At 42.6% G+C, this 22,134-nt stretch overlaps 1 protein-coding gene across 4 annotated transcripts in view; it reads left to right on the top strand.

Annotated features, from left to right (window-relative positions):
- The window catches only part of ASAP2 (ArfGAP with SH3 domain, ankyrin repeat and PH domain 2), a 217,378-nt gene that overhangs the window by 128,861 nt on the left and 66,383 nt on the right, over positions 1-22,134 (top strand). For all 4 annotated transcript variants that reach the window (XM_075861122.1, XM_075861123.1, XM_075861124.1 and 1 more), the window contains one exon: positions 4,376-4,461. In XM_075861122.1, coding sequence (XP_075717237.1) covers positions 4,376-4,461 — 86 coding nt within the window. The remainder of the gene's footprint in view (positions 1-4,375; positions 4,462-22,134) is intronic.

Here is a 22,134-nt window from a genome sequence, read left to right as displayed (position 1 = left end):
CCGTTAAATAACTCCTGCATACGCGCACCTGGTCATGATTAGGGAGATACAAGTTCGCCACAGTGAACAGTCGCTCACATATTCGAAGTTTCAGAAATACAAAGCGCCCCTGGGTATCATATTGGGTAGCAACAACCGAGACCGGAAGAGACTTATGTGTAGCGATACTCACTCCTCTGGATTTCGCATCAGGGTTGGTACTATGGAACCACTGCGTATAGTATCGATGTTTCAGAGAGGGCACATGGTCGGTCCTGAAATGAGTCTCCTGCAAAAGTAAAATCTGAACACGTTGTTTGTGCATATGATGCAGAATTTGAGCACGTTTTTGCGGGGTATTAAATCCCCGAACATTTAATGAGCAACATTTTAAGGGCTCCATCTGGGAAAGAGAAGGAAGGGTAAGAGGGAACAGGAGAAGAAAGAGTCAGTGAACTAATGGAATCACTATAGACAGTGATCCAGCCCCAAAACTACTCTGTTTAGGGGAAAGAAGTTAAAGTAAAGTGTTCAACCGAACACGCCCTAAGTGTGGGTTTGACTGGACTATGGAAGAAGGAAGCTCCCAACCAACTCCCACATGCCCGAAGCCTTTTATAGACACACATGTAAATTATCACATCATCAAACAACCCGTAACTGGCTAATGTATGCCTAGCACCATCTACCTCCATTAAGGGGAACTGCCCCTTATCAAAGATAACCTGTATCATGTCTAAACGGCTCCCATTACCATACAGGTAAGTATATCAGCTGATATTCTGACTATACTGCCATTTATTCCCGACTAGGGTCCCATCCTAGGGGAGTGGGGGGGTTACTCCCGAAACCATCGCGGCGGAACTGTATATAGGCCATAAGCTCTATCATCTCCCTCCCACCATATCCCAAAGGTCTGCAGACATGATGCGAGGTGGTCCATATAAACCCACATGGTAAATTGCCAGGGAGGAGGTATGTACCCATGATCCCGACCTTGGGGCTCGTTCTGATCTGTAATGAATACATAAATCCCCAATGCAGTCTCCTTCCCCCACATCCCCAATGCAGCATGTTAGGACATAAAAAAGTATCCCCAACCACTCCTTATCCGCGGGGCAGAATGTTCCAACATCTTATTCCAGCAATCTTGACCTGGTCGTAGCCGATGTCGAGGTAGCCGCCATCTGTGCTTCACATAGACAATTCTGCGGGGCAGGCCAGTCTTGTAATATTCCTGGCAGGGAGGTAATTTCTCGGGACCCGCGGAACAGAGTCCAACATATGCGACCGTGGCTGTCTTAACCGCTGTATAACTCAGTAAGGCACCATGGAGGCCGCCGGCGGTGCATCAAAGGAGCAATCTCAAGATTCCTGAGAGGCATGAGCGGGAACTCCCGGGCCCTGCACTCTTCTGCGTCTCGCAGGGGTCGAGGAGTGATCCATCCGGTGATTACGTCTTGGTGTTCGTTGCGGCATAGGAGGAAAATACGGCCAATCTGAGATGGAAATCTGTGGGAGATCCAATGCAGCGAGGAAATCAGGGATATCTTCCGGAGAATAGACTGAATACAAGGAGGATCCACGGCGTACTTGTAGTTGGAAGGGGTATCCCCATGAATACTGGATATCTTTTTCCCTAAGTGCGACAAGTAGGGGTCGTAGGGCTCTCCTTTTTGCCAAAGTGGAACGAGAAAGATCCGCCAGTAATTGCACCGGAGCCCCGTGAAGTCCAGTGTACCCCTGTTACGGGCTTGCCTCATTATAGATTCCTTAAGTTGAAAAAAGTGGATTCTACACACCACGTCACGCGGTCTGGCCAAATCTGTGCTTTTTGGGCCCAGGGTGTGGTGAGCTCTATCAATTTCCACTGGAGAATCCGCAGGTCTTTCCAGCAACATGTTAAATATCCCCTGTAACGTGTGAACGAGGTCCTGGGGCCCCGTAGCTTCTGGAATACCCCTGACTCTAATATTGTTTCTCCTATTTCTGTTCTCTGCATCATCCGTCATATCAAACAGCATTTGTATATGTGCAGAGTGTTGATCCAATAAAATTTGCTGGGAGGCCTGATGCTGCTGTAGCTCCTGTGTTTGCACTTCAATCGCTTCCACCGATTCATTAATATGTGTAATGTCCTCTTTCAAGGAACGGATCTCATTTTTGCAAACCGCTTCAAGGCGGGAAATATAGCCCTCCATATCCTGTTTAGTGGGTATGGCCGCCATTTGTGCCGTTAGTGCCTGCAGCTCAGGGCCCATAATACAAGTTGGTGCCGGGTTAGAGGCTGACTCACCCCTCTGAGGTTCCGACGAGCTATCCTGCGGCTGGTCTGGAGGAGATGCCTTTCCCAGATGCGGCGTCCCTGAGGCGCCGGTGCGGTCCGCCATATTGGAGAGACGGGCCGGAGATGCAGGCAGGCCCGGGTCCAAAAAATAATGAGGTATACCGCTCCTCGTCCTTGTCTGATCGCTTCTTGCGGGTGTCGGGGGTTTGGTGCGTGATCCCCTTCGCATTAGTGCGATGTGTGTCGCAAATAGACGCTGTTAATCGGGCTTGGGAGCAGTCAGGGAGCAGGAGCTCTTACACCACGCGTCTCACCAGCTCCATGTCCAGGCCACGCCCCATAAATACTCATTTTTAATGCTAGTGAGCTAAGCAATCAAGGATCTGCAGATGATGTAAAATACATTCTGCGTATAATAGGGATCACTGGTGACATCAAGACTTAAAGAATTTGTTCAGGATTTAAAAAAAAAAAAAAAAAGTTATTTTTTTTTCTTCTTCCAAAAACAACCCCACTCTTGTCCAAATCAAATGGGGCTGAAATGCAATACCAGACACAACCCGTGGACAAGAGTTTCTTGGGGGAAAAAAACAGCAACTTTTTTTCTACCCCTGGACACCTTTAATTAAAAGATATATATATGTATATATATATACTCTCACACTCACACACTATCTCTTGAGAAATGCCCCATGGAGTAGGGCTGAAACGTCACGCGTGTGGTGTTCTTTTTTACTATTTATGGAAGTGCTGCCCTGAATTTTTTTGCCGTAACTATTGGAATTGTGGGACACTGGTCTTGTCCTATCAAGCCTTTTTTGCACTCTACCTGATCATTTTTGATAACCGTGCTGCTTTCTTTACCAAATAAATCTATATAGATAGATCCCTGAACGCCACCTTTCCCCTGTTATTCTATGCTGCTCTCAGATCGAGGACAGTGGGAGACCTGACAGATAATATGCATCTTCATGCCAATCCTAAACCTTACACATATGTCTAGTTTGGTTGTTTGACAGATGCGGTCTTGGCCGTTTTAACCAATATGTTTTTCCAGTAATTTTCCTCTAAAAGTTTGGCAACTTATTCTTTTAAGACTTGGGCAGCAGAGAACGTCCGCGGCCCTAACCTTCCCATCTGTGGTATGGCCGGGTTTCAGTCGGTGACTTAGACTCTCGATCACAAAATTGCAATGATGTAGTGGCCACTTTGCATAGTGCCAGTTTCGACAGGTGCAACACAAATCTAAGTCACAACTGGATGCAGCTTCACCATACCTCCCAACTTTTTGGATGGTCAAAGAGGGACACTTATGGTTCATTGGGTGATCGATCCACTTTTTCATCATGAATCACTAATTATGGCGCCCCCTGGTCTGACTGGCCAAGAGGCACCACAGGTGTTTTGCGAACACGTCTCTTCTGAACCAAAAGGAGTTGCTGCTGAAACCACATGGTGCCCTATATTTAGCATATACGCTCCGAACTTTCTTCTTGAGCCGCAATTCTAACTTACATTATAAAGACCATCTTCTAGATCTTTATAAGGCTCTATACTAAAGGGTTCTCTCTGGTGAGCAAAAAGGGACAGCGAGTTTTGGGGCTAAAATAAGAACTGTCCCTACGGATACAGGTAAATTGCAAGCATTACATCTGGCGTGTATGGCATTTGTCACTGTGTAGCTTCATCCTTTGTTTCACAGCAGCACTGAAGTCAGAAGATGCAATTATTTATACTGTATTACTCTTTGGATCTCCTACAAAAGTGATGTTATCCTACTGACTGAACAAATAAACAGAAACCAGATGTTCTACTTTTCTCAGTGCCAGGTTCACTTGGTGCAGCACGTACTTTAGTATGGTAATGTTCTGTTGTACGGTGTATTTTCTCTATTATTTGTGCAGCGGAAGCGCAGTGTTCGCCCAGGTAATATGGCGGCTCCCTGGCTCTGTTTTATAACAATATTGCGCGTTCGTACACGTAACAATAGGTCCCCAGGTCTCCTGCTTGTCGCTTGCAATCGTCCTTCACGGTTGATGAAATGTAGTAAGATATTCTTGTATTGCAAACCTTGAAATAAATGTCCTTTTGATGTTTTCTATTTGACAGTACCTGCTGAAAGTCAATGAAATAAAGATAAAGAAAGGAGTGGATCTGCTGCAGAATCTAATTAAGTATTTCCATGCCCAGTGCAAGTAAGTTATTCTTTCCACACGTTCTATCTGAACACTTTTTTATTGAATTGATAAAGATAAAGCTTGTCAACATTTCAACACCGGTCAAATTCTGCACGTGTTTGAGTCTTGGTATTCAATGGCTATAGTATGACCGAAATGCATCATGTCCTACTAGTCAAGAAAGTTCTTGATTTATAAATCCAAGATTAGAATAAAGGGTACACTTTTTTTTTTTTTCTTCAAAAACAGCATCACTCTTATCCATGGCCTATGTCTGGTATTGCAGGTTCGTCTCGTTCACTTGAATGTTGATGAGCTGCAATACCGGACACAGGCCCTTATGAAGAATGGCACTGTCCATGGAATAAAGCAGGCTCTTTTTCTAATCCCAGACAGTCCCTTTAATCAAAGGTTCATTTCTATCTTCTCTCATCCATGGGATATACCATAAATGTCTCATAGATGCCTGTCCCAGCTCTGGGACCCGCATATATCTCCAGAACTGGGGTCACCCACCACATCCAGGCAGAGAATGAATGGAGATCTGGCCATGAATCTTCACAACTCTCGCTATTCAGTACGTCATAGCGCTTCTTTTTTTTTTTTTTTTTTTTTTTTTTTTTTAAATTGTTGGTGCCATTAATTTTGTTTCCCAATATGCAAATGAGGCTTTTGACTGTCAAGTGGGAGGTTAATAAGTGTTCTTTTGGCCTCCTTCGGGCTGGTATACGTTTTCTTTTTTTCTTTTAAGGATGGAATAGCGTAGTAGACTACGCTATTCCGTCTTGAGAGGTCCCACCAAAAAAAATCTGTCACAGGTATACGTTAAATGTATACATTGAAGAGCTTACCCTAAGCCATTGTCCTTGGATATCACTTGGCTTGAGGTTTTCTGGGCCTGGGGAAAATCCTGACGTCACTTTCCTTATATGGACAGTGATGTCAGGAGCTTTCAACGACGGAGTCCTCGGCCAGAGCATCAGAAGTCTTCAGGACTGGAAAAGCCCCTGTCACTGTCTATATACGGACGCTTTGGCCGGTGACTCCGGAATTGCAAAGCTACTGACGTCACTGTTTATCGTTCCTATTTGTACAGTGATGTCAGGAGCTTCACCTAGCGCTCTGCCCAAGGGTGTTTGGGCCACTTATCGCATGGCATGCTATTTACAGTGAAAAACCTCGCCACCTTCTGTCGGAGGTATATGTCGGGAGTCCCGACATACTGTTTAACTCCGACAGAAGGAAAAAAAAACCCTCTGCGAACGGGGCCTAAAAGATCTGTGTTCATTTATGGTCAGGGATGGTAGTTGATAACCATTCTGGTCAACATAAAATCAAAGAGGTTGTGGGTATCGATCACACTGCATATAATCTGAACCAACATGTGGAGTGGATCATTCAGTGTGAATTTTGACCATGAGTGGAATTGCTTCAAGTTCTATGCCTGTGCCCCAAGATATATATTGATTTTCAGAGCGTAACCATTGAGGTTGAGTTTGGAGGTCTTATTCATATACAAGCAATGACCGGTCTAGCGTGAAAGAGAATATGTTCATCCAATGGACTCCCCTCACAGGAGTAAATTATAGTTAGATTATTGAAAGCAGCGTAATCTGTAGACCGTTTAAAAAAAAATTAAAAATAAAAAAAAAGTGCGGCTGTAGATGGAAAAGATGCAAATGACATTGGATTGAGTTCTAAAGGGGATATAATCTTGGCTGGTTATCCAAATAACATACTGGTTGATGTCATTGTTTGTTCCTTGGTAAATAGTATATGCAGCCCATCTTTAATGAATTCTGTTTGGTGATTCTTAAAACTTCTGGGTGTATTTCTATTCTCTTTGAGAATCCGATATCAATGCTGTTTTATAATATGTATGATACCTGCTTGCTCCTGCTTGAAAAAACATTGATTCAACTAGAACACACACACAAACTGATATTTCCTGTTTTTTGCATTGCAGTTATCTTGTCAGCTTTTCTTTATAGACTGGGTCATTCTCCGCAGAGCACATGGGATTTCATGACCGCTCTATTGTACCGCTGGCGGCCTAAATAAGACCGGATAGCAACACTATCCAAATAGATAAGCCTCTGTATGCAGCTCTTCAGTCACTCACTAGTCTCTGTGGAGGGATCCCTGCTACACAGTCTATACATGCAATGCAGAAGTGTATCCTCCATATGGCCGCCCTCAGGGAAGTTGAAAAATAAAATAAAACAATATAAAAAAGAAAATAAAAACACATAATTTTTCTACTCCAAACTTAAATCTATTTAATTAAACTCATAATAAATACATGAGACTTTCCATTTAAATGGATAATAGCGAAACTTAGGTTGATTTCTTTCTGTTCTTCTATCCTCTTCTGCCCATATTTCGATCCAAACAATAAGTAAAATATGCCTTTGTTTTATAGGAGGCGTCCATTCTATGTCCTCCTTCTTTGTACTTTAGTTATAATGAAACCGGTAGTATGTGAAGGCTAATGGAGACCACCAAAGACCGTCCTCTCAGTACCACCCCCGCTGAAGATTAAAGTTACTATTACTAGATGGTCACATGTTTGTTGCAGGGGCTTGCAGATCTCCAAGAATGTGTTTTTTTTCTCCGTTATTTCTAGGTTAAAGGATAACTCATTTTATTTATTTTTAAATGTATAGGGCAGGCAATTCCAAGAAATATTGCAGTATACTTTATTAACCAATTCAGCCTCCTTTCATTGTAAAACTGTTCCTGAACTGCTGCCCCTATCCTCCACTACTGGCGGTTGTGGGGGAAAATCTGTATTTAGCGCTGTACATGCGGAGTACAGCTAGTCTTTGTTGGGAACACTTTGCTACCTGCTCCTTAAAGGTTGTCTTACACGACCCGACGTGGGCCATGTAAACGAGCGCTGATGAACGAGACAGCTCGTTGATCGGCGCTCGTTTGCTCCTTTCACAAGGAAGTATGTATGGGAACGAGCGATCATTACTACGAATGCTCGTCCCCATACATTTCTATCATGTCGGCAGCACGTCTCCCTGTTTACATAAGGAGATGTGCAGCCGACAACGATATTTTCTGCATTTAAAACCATACAATGCACCGTTGGCTGATCAATTACACAGGGCAATTATCGGGAACGAGCATTCTGTGAACGCTCGTTTGCCCGATAATTGGCCGTGTAAAAGGGCCTTAGGTCTAGCAGTTAAATCTCCAAAAACTAAAGATGTAGAGCACATAGTCTGATCGCTAAGGGATGGTAAACTGGGCAGAAGAACAAGAAGTGCCAAGTCTGTTATTACATTGGAAGCCTGTTGTGAAGATCCGGGGGAGCAGATAGCAGAAGTTGTCCGTATACTGCCGAGTCAACCATTATTTAATGTCGGACAGGTGAAATATTCACATATCTGAAGATTTCTCACGTGTGTGAAGACGAGTATAAAAATATCTTGGTGTGACTGGTTATTAATAGTGCTGAGAAATATCAGCAATGTAACAGCGTTTCCTTCTCTTCCTGTGGAAGTCTTAAAGCAACCACTTTTGTTTGTTAGGGTTTTTTGTTTTTTTTAATGTCATCTCTTGGTTTTACCACTCCTGCTATTACATTGTATAACGGGTTAATTGTTGTATTCCATAGGCTCCAAAGATAATTAACCTTGTGTAGGGTTTGGGTTTTGTTCACACTGCGTTTTTGTCCTTTAATGCAAACGTCGTATATGTTAAACAGAGGCTGTGACTATTACGGGATTCGTTAAATGGATACTTTGTGAGTTATTTCATTCCGTATATATTAAATGGATATCGTAGCCTATGGGTGACCGATGCTTCTGTTTATCGTATAAGTCACCCATAGACTTGAATGGCATCCGTTTAACGGATAAGTCATGAAAAGCTATTGAAAAACTCATGACGTATCCTTGTGACAGATTCCATACGTTTTTACTGGATACTACGGGATGGAATAGCGTAGTCTACTATGCTATTCCATACTTTCTTTTTTGTGGTACATTGACTTATACCGGGCAGATGATGTCGGCCAAAAGATACTCTCTTGGCCTCCGTCTAAATTATGGAGCCTGATGGAAACTCAGTGTGTTTATTAGGAGATTTCCCGTCATAGATGCTAAACGTAGGGTGATGCGCTATCTGAACGCAGCCTCATGCATCACAGACTAAGGTCGGGGTCCACACAGGACGCAAATACTGCTGATTTTCCATTCAAATTTGCTCATGGAAAATCTGCAGCGAAATACAGTACCAGCCATGTAGATGAGATTTGCTCAAATCTTATCTACATGCTGGGGAATTTTTCTGCACGGAAATTGGCCTATGGTACAAATCTTCATCTTGTCAATTTCTGTTGCAGATTTCTTTTCAATGTAGAGGACCTGGTCTTACAGTCCATCAGCGTGTCCACCAGTCTCAAATGTGGCATTGACTCTGATGGCCACAAGTCATGATCAACCAGCGCGGCACACACACACATACATACATAATATATAGGGTTGGTTACACAGCCATAATATAAGCCTGTGCGTTTCCTAGATCTGGTGGAACGTGAGCAGTCATTCATGGATCCTTCATAACAGCCAGTTACCGTGCCCCCGGTATATCATAACCGATCATGAGAACCTATTCATTTTAGGCCTCATGCACACGACCGTTGCTGTTGATCGGCTCGCAAACTTCTGATCTTAGTATCCGTATCAAAGGGTGTTCCGCCACCATTCCGTAATATTCTTATATTATAGACGTGTTTCCGTGTGTCATCTATATTTTCAGGTTCGCAAAATAAACTGAAGGAGGAAGTTGTCACTATCTTGTCCCACCCCCTCTGGAAACACCCATAGGAAAATCACATGTGGGGACTGCCTAGGTGTGGCCGAGCAACGTATCTCCAAAATGCAGACCACACATGAACGGCTCCGGGTGCTGTCTGTTAGTTTTTCGGACCTATAAACATGAATAGGTGGCATGGGTCCTCAAAATCGGACAGGTATAGGGATAGGACATGTTCTGTAATTTGCAACACAGGTCCGCAAAAAACACTGGTGCATGCATAGACCCATGGATACGAATGGGTCCGTGTGATAACCGCCAAGAATTGCGGCTAGCACATTAAGGAAAAACTTGGTCTTGTGCATGAGGTCTTAGGGCTCATACACATGACCGGTGTGCCGCCCAAGTCCTGTCCGTGGTCTGTGGAAAGATAGAATATGTCCTATCTTTCCACAGATCGGAGTGAATGGGTCCGTGAAAACTACTGGATTCCTGTGAGAAACGGCCCTCGTTTGCAAGAGCCCTTAGTGGGGCACAAATGTTTGTAGTCTTCAAAGGTAAACACAGATAGATAAGAGAAGCACCTCCAGCTCACCTTGATATGCAGATGTATTTCTAGGAAAGTTCATGCACGGATCCTTGTGTCGGCACACATTAGACGAAACTAGAAAAAATGGGGTTGAATCCAGCACGGACAGTTATTTTAAAATGGAAGAACTATTTCCAAGTTTAATGGGCCAGTATGTTTGGCAGGTTAAAATCAGGAATAAAGAGCACGGTGTGACATCCTGATATAGTGGAGAAAAAATTGTGGTAGTGGTAGATAGAGAGCCTACGCGTTTCAGACGCTCCAAGCGTCCTTAGTCATAGCTTCAGCCATGACTAAGGACGCTTGGAGCGTCTGAAACGCGTAGGCTCTCTATCTACCACTACCACAATTTTTTCTCCACTATATCAGGATGTCACACCGTGCTCTTTATTCCTGATTTTAACCTGCCAAACATACTGGCCCATTAAACTTGGAAATAGTTCTTCCATTTTAAAATAACTGTCCGTGCTGGATTCAACCCCATTTTTTCTAGTTTCTTCAAAGGTAAACCCTGATCAGGTCAATGGCGGATAGATTGGAAAACTGATTCTATATCATGTCAACATGCGTTTTGTGGCACTAGAATTGTTATGGATCAAGTAGTAACATGAAGTAGGATTGATGGCAGGTGGTGAATGTAAAGTTTCTTCCAAGCTGATTCATATCCAGACTAACAAAAGAAAACTATTACCATTAAACCTTAGATTATTGGAATGCTGTGTGATAGGGAGCCAGTGTATGAGAAATGTGGACATGATGTAAGTTCTCACAATCTGTTCATTACATGTATAATCGCTGGGAACGCTTCTGCTGTGTGAGCCGCCATAAACACCAGTTGTGACAATCGAGGCATTCAGGAAACGCCAACTATAGTTTATTTGATAGATCCTACATAAAGAATAACCTCTTCAGTAGACTCTATTCACACTGCATTTGCAGTGTACATTCGGCGTATGATGAAAGCATAGTTGCCAACGTTTTGGAAAGGTCCCGGCACATACGCCAAACTTATCTTCATTGACCCCACTTATGCCAAAAGAGTGTCTTTTTGGCATAGGTCTGGGAGGTATACATTGGACTTTTTATTTTTTTTAACTGTATGTAATAGTGTAGCGACTATGCTATTTAATTTCTTATTTTTTCCCCAATGGGCACTGTATGACTAACTTATGACTTTTACGTACGACAGAAGGCTGCAATATGGTGTAAATAGTTCTACTTTGTTTATGGAAAGGAACTTTTTGGGAGAAAATAGGCCTTCACGGCACTCTTTGGCCGCAACACATGTCACGTGACCAAAATAGCTGTGTGGATCACACTTAATTAAAGTGAATTTGGCCGCATTGCGATTCGCATGTTGCCGCGACTACTACCCGACCGTAGCATGGAATTCAGCAGGTTTGCATTACTTACAGCTGTTGGTTCATGGTCGTTGCAACCTGTGGGTAGCAATATGGCCACACTCACTTTAATTACATTACATGCGATGCACGCAGGGCCACGCAGCCATCTTTGGCCACGTGACTTGTATGGCAGCCAAATTCCTTGTGTAGCCCTAGCCTTATCGTCTCCTCTCCATTTCGTAAGGGTTACCCATGACTAAGTAACATTACATCTAAAATGTGCTGGTTGTTCACGTTTTTAAAGAGACCACAAGCGTTTTTTTTTAAAGACTTTTCTGGACTCCTGATATTTCTTTTAGTCTCTGTTCACATTTGCATTATTCTCTTTCTCTCAGGGGTTCCAGGATATTATTACGGCATGAATAGTCCAGTGTGCTGCACTAATCTTGCTGTCAAAAATACTAGAAATCTTATGTCAGTGGGATCTGTCATTGTGATCCGTTCAAAAACGGAACCATTATAGTGGTCATGGCTCGGGTATAACGCTAGTGTGAACAAATTATAACAATCTTGTAAAAACGTTTGAACTTCCATAATAACCGTAACATAAAAACGACATCAAAGATTATTCTCCGCCTGCCGCTTCTTGGTTCACAGCAGAAATTTTTATTCTAGGCCACTTCATCACACATGAAGCCAAAAATAACAAAGATCTTCTTTGACTGCATTCATTTACACTATTTTTTGCATGTGCAGATTTTGTCTTTGGACAAGAGCTGAGCGATTATTCTTTTGCCCAATTCAAGTTTTCTAATTTGTGAATCGGTTTGCGATTCACTAGCCATTAGTATTCATTGTGCAAATCAATTTGCCAAATTGAGATTCCCTTTTGATGAATTTAAAGCATACTTTTAAAAAAAATATATGTTTACTATATAATTAGTAGTACATGACACTTTATAATTTATAATAAAAGGGTGAAGTGCCATCTTCTTCACCTTTCAGAAGCCTGTATTCCCCTAGTCCCTGCCTGCAGGCTCTCCCTAAATTTCAAAAAAACCTCAGTCACCCAAAAAAATCTGTTTAGCGTAAATACAAGACAGGGAGGAGGGGGATGTAGCTGCAGCTTCACTGAAACATCATGAGGAGGAGAAGGGGGGAGGAACCACAGAGTGGAGACATCTGATTGGCTAAGAGTACACCGCACCGTTCCTCCTAATGCCGTGAAGAGCCGCTCACTCAGGAGACACGGAGATAGAAAATGTGCATTTACAGAAAGCAGCCGAGCATAAGGAATAGACCTATATTAACGAATTAGTGTGTGGGGAGGGGGAAGGGTTTGTCATGTGACTCAGGAGGTTTGAAGCAACTTTCTTTTAAATTGTAAGGATTTATTTGTACTCTAATAGAAGTGAATGATAATGTTGTGCGCCCATTACACATGAATTTCTAATTAAGTGCAACTTTCGCAGGTAACATATCACGCCAGAAGTCGATATCTAGCTCTAGTCTGAGGTTTTTTTTAATCAGCATGATCTACAGTATGTGATACCTTGGTAACGAAGATCGGGCGTCAATTTGCATATAGTATCCGTTATGTATGGCTCAGCCTGGTTGCTTTTCATCACCAACCGTGTAAGCCAGTGTTCGCGTTTGCATTGGAGAGACTGTCGCAAATTCCATCAGATTTGCCAGAAAGAATAATGCTGCATACATCAGAAGACCGGACGACACAACAGAACCTGGCGGGCCTTATGTTAAGGCAATGGGGCACAGGTGGTATGTGGTGTACGACAGATCTGGCACTGCGTTGTGGTTTCCATTATAAGCAGAAACCACAATGCAGATGTGAACAGAGCTTAATAATAATATTTCAAAGTTTCCAGGTTTTTAAACCAATACTGTATTTAATAAGGCATGATGCGGAGAACACAATGGACGCCCTTTATTGCCAGTGTCACATTTATCGGCTTAATAATAGTCTTCGCAGAACTTGGAGCAGTTCCTTATAGCTTGGCACGGCCTTCTGCTTCCTACTTTAGTTTATTAAAATTGTTGCAATATTAATAACTTCAGAAGCTGGAGCACATTAAATGCCTTAGGCTTCATTCACATCTGCGCTAAACTTTTCCATAAGAACAGAAGAATGAAAATACTGAATTGCCGGTGCCATTCCCACACGGACACTAACGGTGCCCGATGGAACCCATTGACTTGAGCTCAGTCTGGTTTCCGTGAGGGTGTCCGTTGTTTTAGCGGAAGAAATAGCGCATGCTGTGCCGTTTCTTGCAGCATATTTCACCGGATCTGCATAGAACGCCTTTTTTTGGAGCTTCAGACACAGATGTAACAGAGCCTTATCTATCAATGGGAGGTTTCTAGTAAATCTCCCCATTCAAAACCTGTTTGTGCCCAGCTGTCTGTCACAAGGCAGTGGCAGGTAGGGCTGTTCAGTACACATCCATGCATGACACAAACAGGCCGTTGATTTCCGTGGTCACCATGTAATGCATTATTTCCCCTGCAGTGGTGCTCCGGGGATATTGTACACTTACTGTTGGGTTCCCCTGGATATTATCAGTGATTACTCGGGCTGTATTGGGACACCCTGAGATCAGCTCATTTTTAGGGACCCTTCTAACAAAAAGACAGTCTAAATCGAACAACCGTTCAGAAGAATTCTGTAGCGGCTAACCCTGGAGTGTTTTTCTGCCTTCTAAATTACCCTGTACATAAGAAATGCTGTTAACTTGGACTTCTACTACCAAAGTATGTATACATATATTTGCTTAAAGGGGTTATGCAGGGACTAAAAATTATTAGCAGTGTACTCACTGCAGTATGTGAGTACACTCGCTAATATACATTCCGGTCCCCGTTACGCTGATTTCTGAGATTTTCATAGATTTTTATAGCGCTGCCGTGGGACTGGAAGTCTAGTTGCACAGTCGTCTTTGACGACGATGCGACTCTTCCTCATGTGACTGTCCCCATTGTACGCTATGTAATCGCTGTACTACTGCTGCTACTCCTTGTACAGTGTATATTAGCGAGTGTACATACATACTACAATGAGTACACTGCTAATAACTTTTGGTTCCCTTATAACCCCTTTATAGGGACACTAAAGGGGAGGGGGGGTCTACCCCTGGGACTTCTACCTGTTGGGAGTCCGCCAAACCAAGCTGGCCACTTACAGGAGACCAAATTGAGTCCTTGAGACACCAAATTTGCATAAGGAAGCCAGTGGCACAATGTATCCTTACTATAAGAACAGTACCACTGCTAAATGGGGAGGTTTGTATTCTATGTCATTGTATTAGGGGATTATTATTTTTTGCAAGACTATGATATATCATTTTAAAGTGGTTACATAGTAGTACGTTCACACCGAGTACTGAATCTGCTCCCGTACACATTACACACATTATTTAATTGACAACGTTATAGCGTTCCTACCCGCTTTTTTTATTTTTTTATTACACTTTATGCTTTTCTCTTACTTAGTAACGCTGGTTGTATAAGTTGTGATCAGATATTATTTGAGAATTGTTCAACACCACGAAGTCACAACACATTGTTCACATTTCAGTAATTATATGTCGGAACGAAACCGAATCCTACTGTGAAAACGCGAGTATAAAAACCTCAAGGAAATTTAATTAGACGTGTTTATTTCTGGAATTAAAATCGTGGCTATGGCTATGTTCTCATTTCTAAGAGTATGCGGATAATTTTATGTTCCTTCATTATTAGGAAGTAATTTATTTCCCCTGGGATTTACTATCTACAGTGTGAAAATACTTATTCATATAATATTTTTCTTTCTGAAGTGGCCGTCGCACTAAACCTGCCATACTGTGACAGTGACGGCTCAATAGTTCTGCTCTATTCATGTTACAATGAAACACATCAGTCTCCAGGACATTGTATATGAAACCGTACCCTACCCTTTTAGCCGATAATGTACTTAGAAATAATATTCCTTTGGGAAGAGATCTCAAATGCTATTTATTACAGTCAAATGAATTTTCATGCACTGCGCAGAAGACCCTTTAAAAGGGATATTTTTATTTTATAAAGTAATGGAATATAGTTCGGGTATGCTATCACTTTATGATCTGTGGGGGTCCGACCTCTGGAACAAACACCAATCCTGAGAATAAAGGGAACGCTTATTTAACGCTGCGTTCCCTTCACTGTTCCCTGTGCAGCGGCGGCCAGGCCTCATAGCGGTGTATGGAACTGCAGCCCGGCCGCATACTCTTGAATTGGGCCATGCTGTAGTTACCTGCACAGCGGGTGGCCGAGATGCGGAGAAAACTTAGAAAGGTGTGGCCCCTTCATTCTCAGGATCAGTCGGGGGCCCAGAAGTCTGACTCCCACCGATTTTAAAGTGGTGGCATACTCCCATTATGAATTGGGAATAACCCTTTAAAGAGACCTAAAATCTTTGAAAAAAGTGTAGGGGGTGTGTAATGACTGAGGAAACTGCAGAAAGTCTTGAAAAATATGAGAAAACCAGGGTCTATTTCCTCTTGATCCCCTCCATCTTTGGCCAGAGACAATCCTAGACCCCCAAGCAGGGGGTTGTCCTCTTTTGACGTCCATATGGCCTCAAGGGATTGCCTCCATAAGACAACCCCCTTCAAATACATTTATTTAGCTCCTGTTTTGTGGTGCTGAAAGCATAGTTGCCAACGTTCCGGAAAATATTTTCAGGGACGCTTTGTAATGGGAATATAGACTATGCCACCCTAACCACACACCCAGAATAAATAGACCACAACTGCAATATCACATCTGTTATATAATGTATATACGGTTTATAGTAAAATAGAGTGCCAATATAAAACTGCCATACAATGTCCATATTATTTATGGATTTTCACCTGAGCTATATTCCCCTCTAAACACATTGGCCACATGACCTAAATTACTTCTGCATTATTAATATAGTCCTAGTTCGTCTATCATGGTAGGGTCACCCTGTTTAGATTACCCATTTCCCAGGCATTATGGTTTCTTCAGACCGGGGAGTGTAAATATTAAATTGCAGGGAAATGTCTGTGTTATAATTACAGAACGTGCCCATTAGAGCGGGCGAGCGCCCAGTAATTTTATACACGAAAGTCCGTTATTGCATCTTGTAATTACTGTGACTATTAAGGCAAACACATTGAGTGAAGCATGATGACCGTGGCGTCTGACTTCAGGGTATTACTACAGATTTGTCACATCAGTCTCTAATTAAATCTCCACATACAGATATGGAGTGGCGGCAGTGATATCACTATACCGTTTTTAGATAAGTGGAGAACCTCTTTAAAGGCTGTGTACACCTTTGCAATCAATTTATTTTTAAATGATTAAAATGTTTTATTTTGTGTCTACAACTCCTATGCAGACCTATGTATCTCCATGGTAACAGACTAAAAACAAACCCTGTATAGTCTGATCCTACAGTAATACTCTTTTCCAACTCTTTCCTACTACTTTTAACCTACCTAATATATTTTAGCAAAAAGGTCCGATAAAGAGGTATGACTGCAGGTTCAGACTACACTGAATTTGTTTGTAGTCTGTTACCATGGTGACACATAGGCCTGTGCATAAGTTGTAAACACGTTGCAAAGTTGGTTAATTTTATTTTTTTCTTTATCAAAGATTTTTATTTTGAAAATATACAAAACATAACAGCATACACATGGTTTCATAAATTTGCAAAATTCACACGCAGTGCAATATAACCACTTCAATATCGCATAAAATACACAAAGATATAGAAACAACAGTAGGAGGTAACCACCTAATCAGTAGGCAAAAACTAAATAAGAATGCAATGAGAATAACAATACCATAAGTGCAGCAAAGATAGTGCATTATTTAGGGAAGCCAGTCCCCACAGTTGGATAAAAATTATCGCATATAAGTGCACATTATACGTCAGATTAACACAGACACAAGACAACAAGGGGAAACACATACAGACCTAGCACGCAAAAGGTAGGCTTATATAGGTGTTCAAAAGAGGCCATCCAGCCAGAGAGGTAGATCATTACCTCCCCGGAATCCAGACCACACTGCCCAAGTGCGGACAAAGAGCTCAGCTTTACCCTGATCAGCAGACATCAACTCCTCCATCCTCATAATTCCGTTCTCCTCCGTCACCCATTCCTTCAAGGAAGGTACAGTGCTGGACTTCCAATGACGAGGAATCACTGTTCTTGCTGCGGTCAAAAAATGCCGAAAGACACTCTTTTTGAGGTGTGGGAGTGATCCAGGAACCATGGAAAGTAAGCCAATGGAGGCCGAAGTCTGAACCTCAGTATGAAAAAGTTTGTTACCAAGATCAAAAAATTTTCCCCAAAAGGGACGAAGCTTGGGACAATCCCACCAAATGTGCAGCACACCTCCAGCACTCATCAGATACATCAGGGAATATCCTATGCAGCAAAGGAGGACAGCGGTACCATCTGGTGAGAATCTTATAATTTTTTTCCTGGGCGAAGCACGAGGTCGGTAGCTTATGCGCCAGGAAGAAAGATGTGCCCCACTCCTCAGCAGAGTGTCGAGTCCCCAACTCCTCATCCCATGCGGTAGTGAATGTCAGCTGAGAGTAATCGTATTTGGGTAGAAGGATCCCGTGTAAATAGGACAACACATGAGAGGGGGCAGTAGTCAACAACAAATAGAGCTCCAGAGGAGTCTTATCCTGCAGCAATACAAGACGGTCGCCCATGGAAGAAAGGAGCGCAACTGAAAATAGGACCACCAAACCGGACGTCCCCCCGGGCAGGCCTCAGAGACAACAGACTGTGACAAGATTGTACCCTCAGGTGTAAGAGTCTTAGCCAAGAAACCACCGTCCTGTCTCTCCCAACAGAGGAATGTGTCCACACCCACCGCCGGAGGGAAGGAAGGATCATCAAAAAGAGGAGATAGAGGACCTGGACGGTGAACAATGTCCATCGTAGCAATGATCCGCTCCCAGACTACAAGAAACCGACGTGTGAGGGAAGGCAGAGAAGATGAAGGTCGCTGAGAAGCAGACAACCAAGGCAGAGACAACAGTGCTAGGGGAGACATAGCCTTCTAAATGCGCACCCATTGCTTACCCGCACCCGAGCGGAACCAGTCTACCAATCGCATGAGGACCGCAGCTTGGTGGTAGCGTTTAAAATCCGGCAATCCTGCCCCCCCCTCCACTTTCGGCCGACTAAGGACAGCAAAACGAACACGAGGCTTAGAGGAGCCCCAAACAAATTTAGTTATGGCCCTATGCAATGTTTGGAAGAAGCTCGTTGGAATTATGATAGGGACGGTTTGGAATATGTATAGGAATTTGGGCAGAATGTCCACTTTAACCGCGTTAATGCGCCCAAACCACGATATTCGGTTCCCACCATATGACATTAAATCCTTCAAGGTGCGCTGCAGAATGGGTGTGTAATTCAAAGCGAACAAATCCGACTGTTGTGTGGGAATATGCACCCCCAGATATTTTAGAGATTTAGATTGCCATTTGAACGGAAAAACACGAGCGAGGTGGGAGGCTAGAGCAGTATCGAGAGATATATTCAATGCCTCCGATTTAGAATAGTTGACTTTAAAATTACTCAAATGACCAAATCGCTCAAATTCCCCGGTCAAAGATGGCAAGGAAACCATGGGAGTCGTAATGTACACAAGGAGATCATCGGCATACAATGCTAGTTTGTGATGTTTCGCGCCAACACAGACGCCATTAACATTAGGGTTGCTCCGCAGTGCCACGGCCAGGTTTTTCCATGACCAAAACATAGGCAAAGTTGGTTAATTTTAGATGTGTTGGGACAATTTAAAAAAAATTAAACAATAGTGTACATATTTGATAGGCCAGACCTGTTGTACAGATGCCACTCCAGTTCAAATTGAATGAAACGTAAAAAAATAATGTCCCAAATACCGCTTTTGTTAATGTTCTACACTCAATACTCCTTTTTTTTTTTTTTTTTTCTTATGATTTTCTGTGGCGTTGGTCTGCATATTTGAACTTACCCAAAATGCTAAACTGTTATGCCAAGGGGTATGCCGCTGAAGCAGAGCATTGACAGCTGCATGGTTATAATGCCCAATTCTCCTACCCCACAGTCATTGATGACCGTGGTTATGTCGCTACGGTTTTCCATTACAGAAACCTGATCATTATTTTAGGGGAACACTAATTGTTTTGTCTACTTTGACTTCTAATGGTAATTGGTCAGCCCATTTTTTGCCCTCAGGCAGTGTAGAGTAGCATTACCAATGCTCATCAATATACCGTAATACTGTCAATTCTAATATAATGTCTACCACCTACCAGCGCCCTCTGCCCCCAAACACTTAGTGTTTGCTCTTAAAGTGATTAAATTTTTTCTTTCCTCTCCTCCCAGCTTCACTTATCATTGGCTTTTTAGTAAATCCAATTCTGCTGCTGCAATTCTAAACTGGAAATCTAATCATATAAATGGATCTGATAATCGGATTACTTTATCTCTGATTTACAGCGTGCCGCCGCTACCGCCAGAGGAATCGGTAGAGAAAACTAATTTGTTAAATGATATTTTTTTTTTTTAATGGGTTGCTGCGGGCAACTGCATTAGTCACCCTGGGATAGCCCAGTATTCGGCAGCTGTATCCTCTGCACTGCTTGCTTCATGTGCCCCGGGCTAGGTGCTTAACTCTTAAGCGCCCAGCCGGCTTCACCACCGCATTATTGTATACCAAGGTCAAAAACCGTCCTCTACAAAAAAAAATTGCTATTTAATAGATGTTTATATGGGTTAAGAAATTGCTCAAACGTTATTCTATTTGGTTGCTGAATAGATCTGGTAATACAATAGTAGAGCCACACAGAGGGACTCTGTTTCACTTTAGTTGTCCTGAGAAAGACTGAGAACAAGGCACTGCTTTACTTCAGTCAGTAATCTGCATCCCATTTGCAGAAGGTAGACTGTCGTAAGTAGGAGCCCTTAGTCTGATGACCGTTTCTCGGAGCAAAAACCTGAGAATCTGAGTGCCCCCCTCAGATTTGCAGGTTGTAATCCATCCTTGTCAGCAGCTATAGCCAGCTATTGTATTAAATAACTTTAGCTTAAAGGGGTTGTGCAGAATTAGAAAAAAAATTTGGCTTTCTTCAATAAACCGTGCCACACCTGTCTGTTGGTTGTGTCTAGTATTACAGCTCTGCTCCATTGAAGTGAATAAGACTGAGCTGCAATACCACACAAAACCTGTGAACAGGAGGGGCACTGTTTTTAAGAAGGCAGATACCGTTTTCTAATCCTAAATCCAAATTCATCCTTTTGTACAGTTTGAGAATACACGGTAAACTAATAAATGAGTGATTTTCCGAAAAGCTGACAAACAAATAGGGCCACCATTACAGCTTTCACATGGGCTGTCTCACAGCTGAGAGTTTTGAATGTTTAATCTGCCTAGCAGTCTACCCAGCACTGTGCGGCTTTCCTATTGAAATCAGAGGGTCTGTAATGTGCATTCTCATTGAAGGCCTTTAGAGTGTCTGAGTTGGGCTATGTTCACACTAGCATCATGGCTTTTATTCATAATGGAAGTCATGATGTTGTGACAAACCTATCTTACAATGGATCCAAACGGTCACCGGCGGACCCCATTGACTTATAATGGGGCCCGTTAGGGTTTACGTCCTTTTGACCGCAAGATGGCTGTGCTATTCTTGCTCTTAAATGTACAGGATTCCCCAATAAAGGCTCTGAATGCATATGTGAATAGAGCATTAAGCTGAATGGGCACAGTGCTTGGTAGAGCACAGCAGCCCCTTCATTTAGACCCTGGCACTATAGCAACTTCATTGTGAGCGTGATGAACTCTGCCTTTGTATAGGATCATCTCTGTGGTGTCACCGGAAGTAAAATTTGCTGTATATTTGACCATGAAACTGGTAGTCTTGTCATTATTGTCACTGTATAATCTTGTTTTCTGTTAAGACTATTCTGGTATGTCATTGTCTATCGGTGCCTATGTTCAGTCTGAAACTGAAAAAACGACATAAAGCTCTGTGCACATCACACTTTAGCCTGTGGGTATGTGATAAATATCTCTCATGGGAAAACCCCTTTAAAGGGAATGTGTCGCTAGAAATTATAATTATAATTTTTTCAGTTAAACAGTATATAAGTGATTACACATTTGTTTTATTTTTTCACAAGTCAGGAAATATTATAAATTAGATTCTAATTTATAACATTTCCATGTGCTGGTCACTAGAGGGAGCAATTCCCAAAATTGCAGCATTGGCAATGTGGTAAAGCAACCTCATTGCTTTATGCTGCAAATTTGGGGTAGACACACTCGCTCTAGTGTCCTCACACAATCCCCCCTCCCTTATCCTGGTTAGTGCCAGGAGAAGGATGGGGTTAAATCTTCAAACCTACACTGTGTGCCGCCATTTTCTGAGCGAATGCACAGTGTAGGAGGATTAGATACAGTGGTAATCAGACCGTATAACAGGAACATAATACACACATCATATACACAAACATAACTCACCTGCTCCTGCCGCCGCTGCCTCCTCCACTCCTATACCTTGCATCTTCGCTGTGGACCGGAAGTCGCGACCATCTTACTGTCCGGCCGCGGCTTCCGGTCCACATGAAAATGGCACCGGATTTCGCTCTGCCGAAGACCTTCTTTTTGGTCTGTGTGGGAGAGGCGCATGCACCGTTCCCACACAGACAGCGTACGCTATAGTGAATGGAACGACTCCGTTCGAATTCTCTATGGATATGTATGTGCCGTATTCCATCTCTGTATGTGTCGTTAATCGACACATACAGAGATGAAAAAAAAATGGCAGCCCCCATAGAGAAGTAAAAGTGAGAAAAAAGAACACAAAAACACAAATAAAATTTATTTTAATAACATACTAAAAGCAATATTATATAAAATAAAAAAAATTTGCGACACCTTCCCTTTAACATATATGTC

Source organism: Rhinoderma darwinii, chromosome 4 (genome assembly GCF_050947455.1).
Source record: "Rhinoderma darwinii isolate aRhiDar2 chromosome 4, aRhiDar2.hap1, whole genome shotgun sequence".
NCBI lineage: Eukaryota > Metazoa > Chordata > Amphibia > Anura > Rhinodermatidae > Rhinoderma > Rhinoderma darwinii.
The sequence above is the reverse complement of the archived record's forward strand: the minus strand, read 5'-3'. Positions and strand labels throughout refer to the sequence as shown.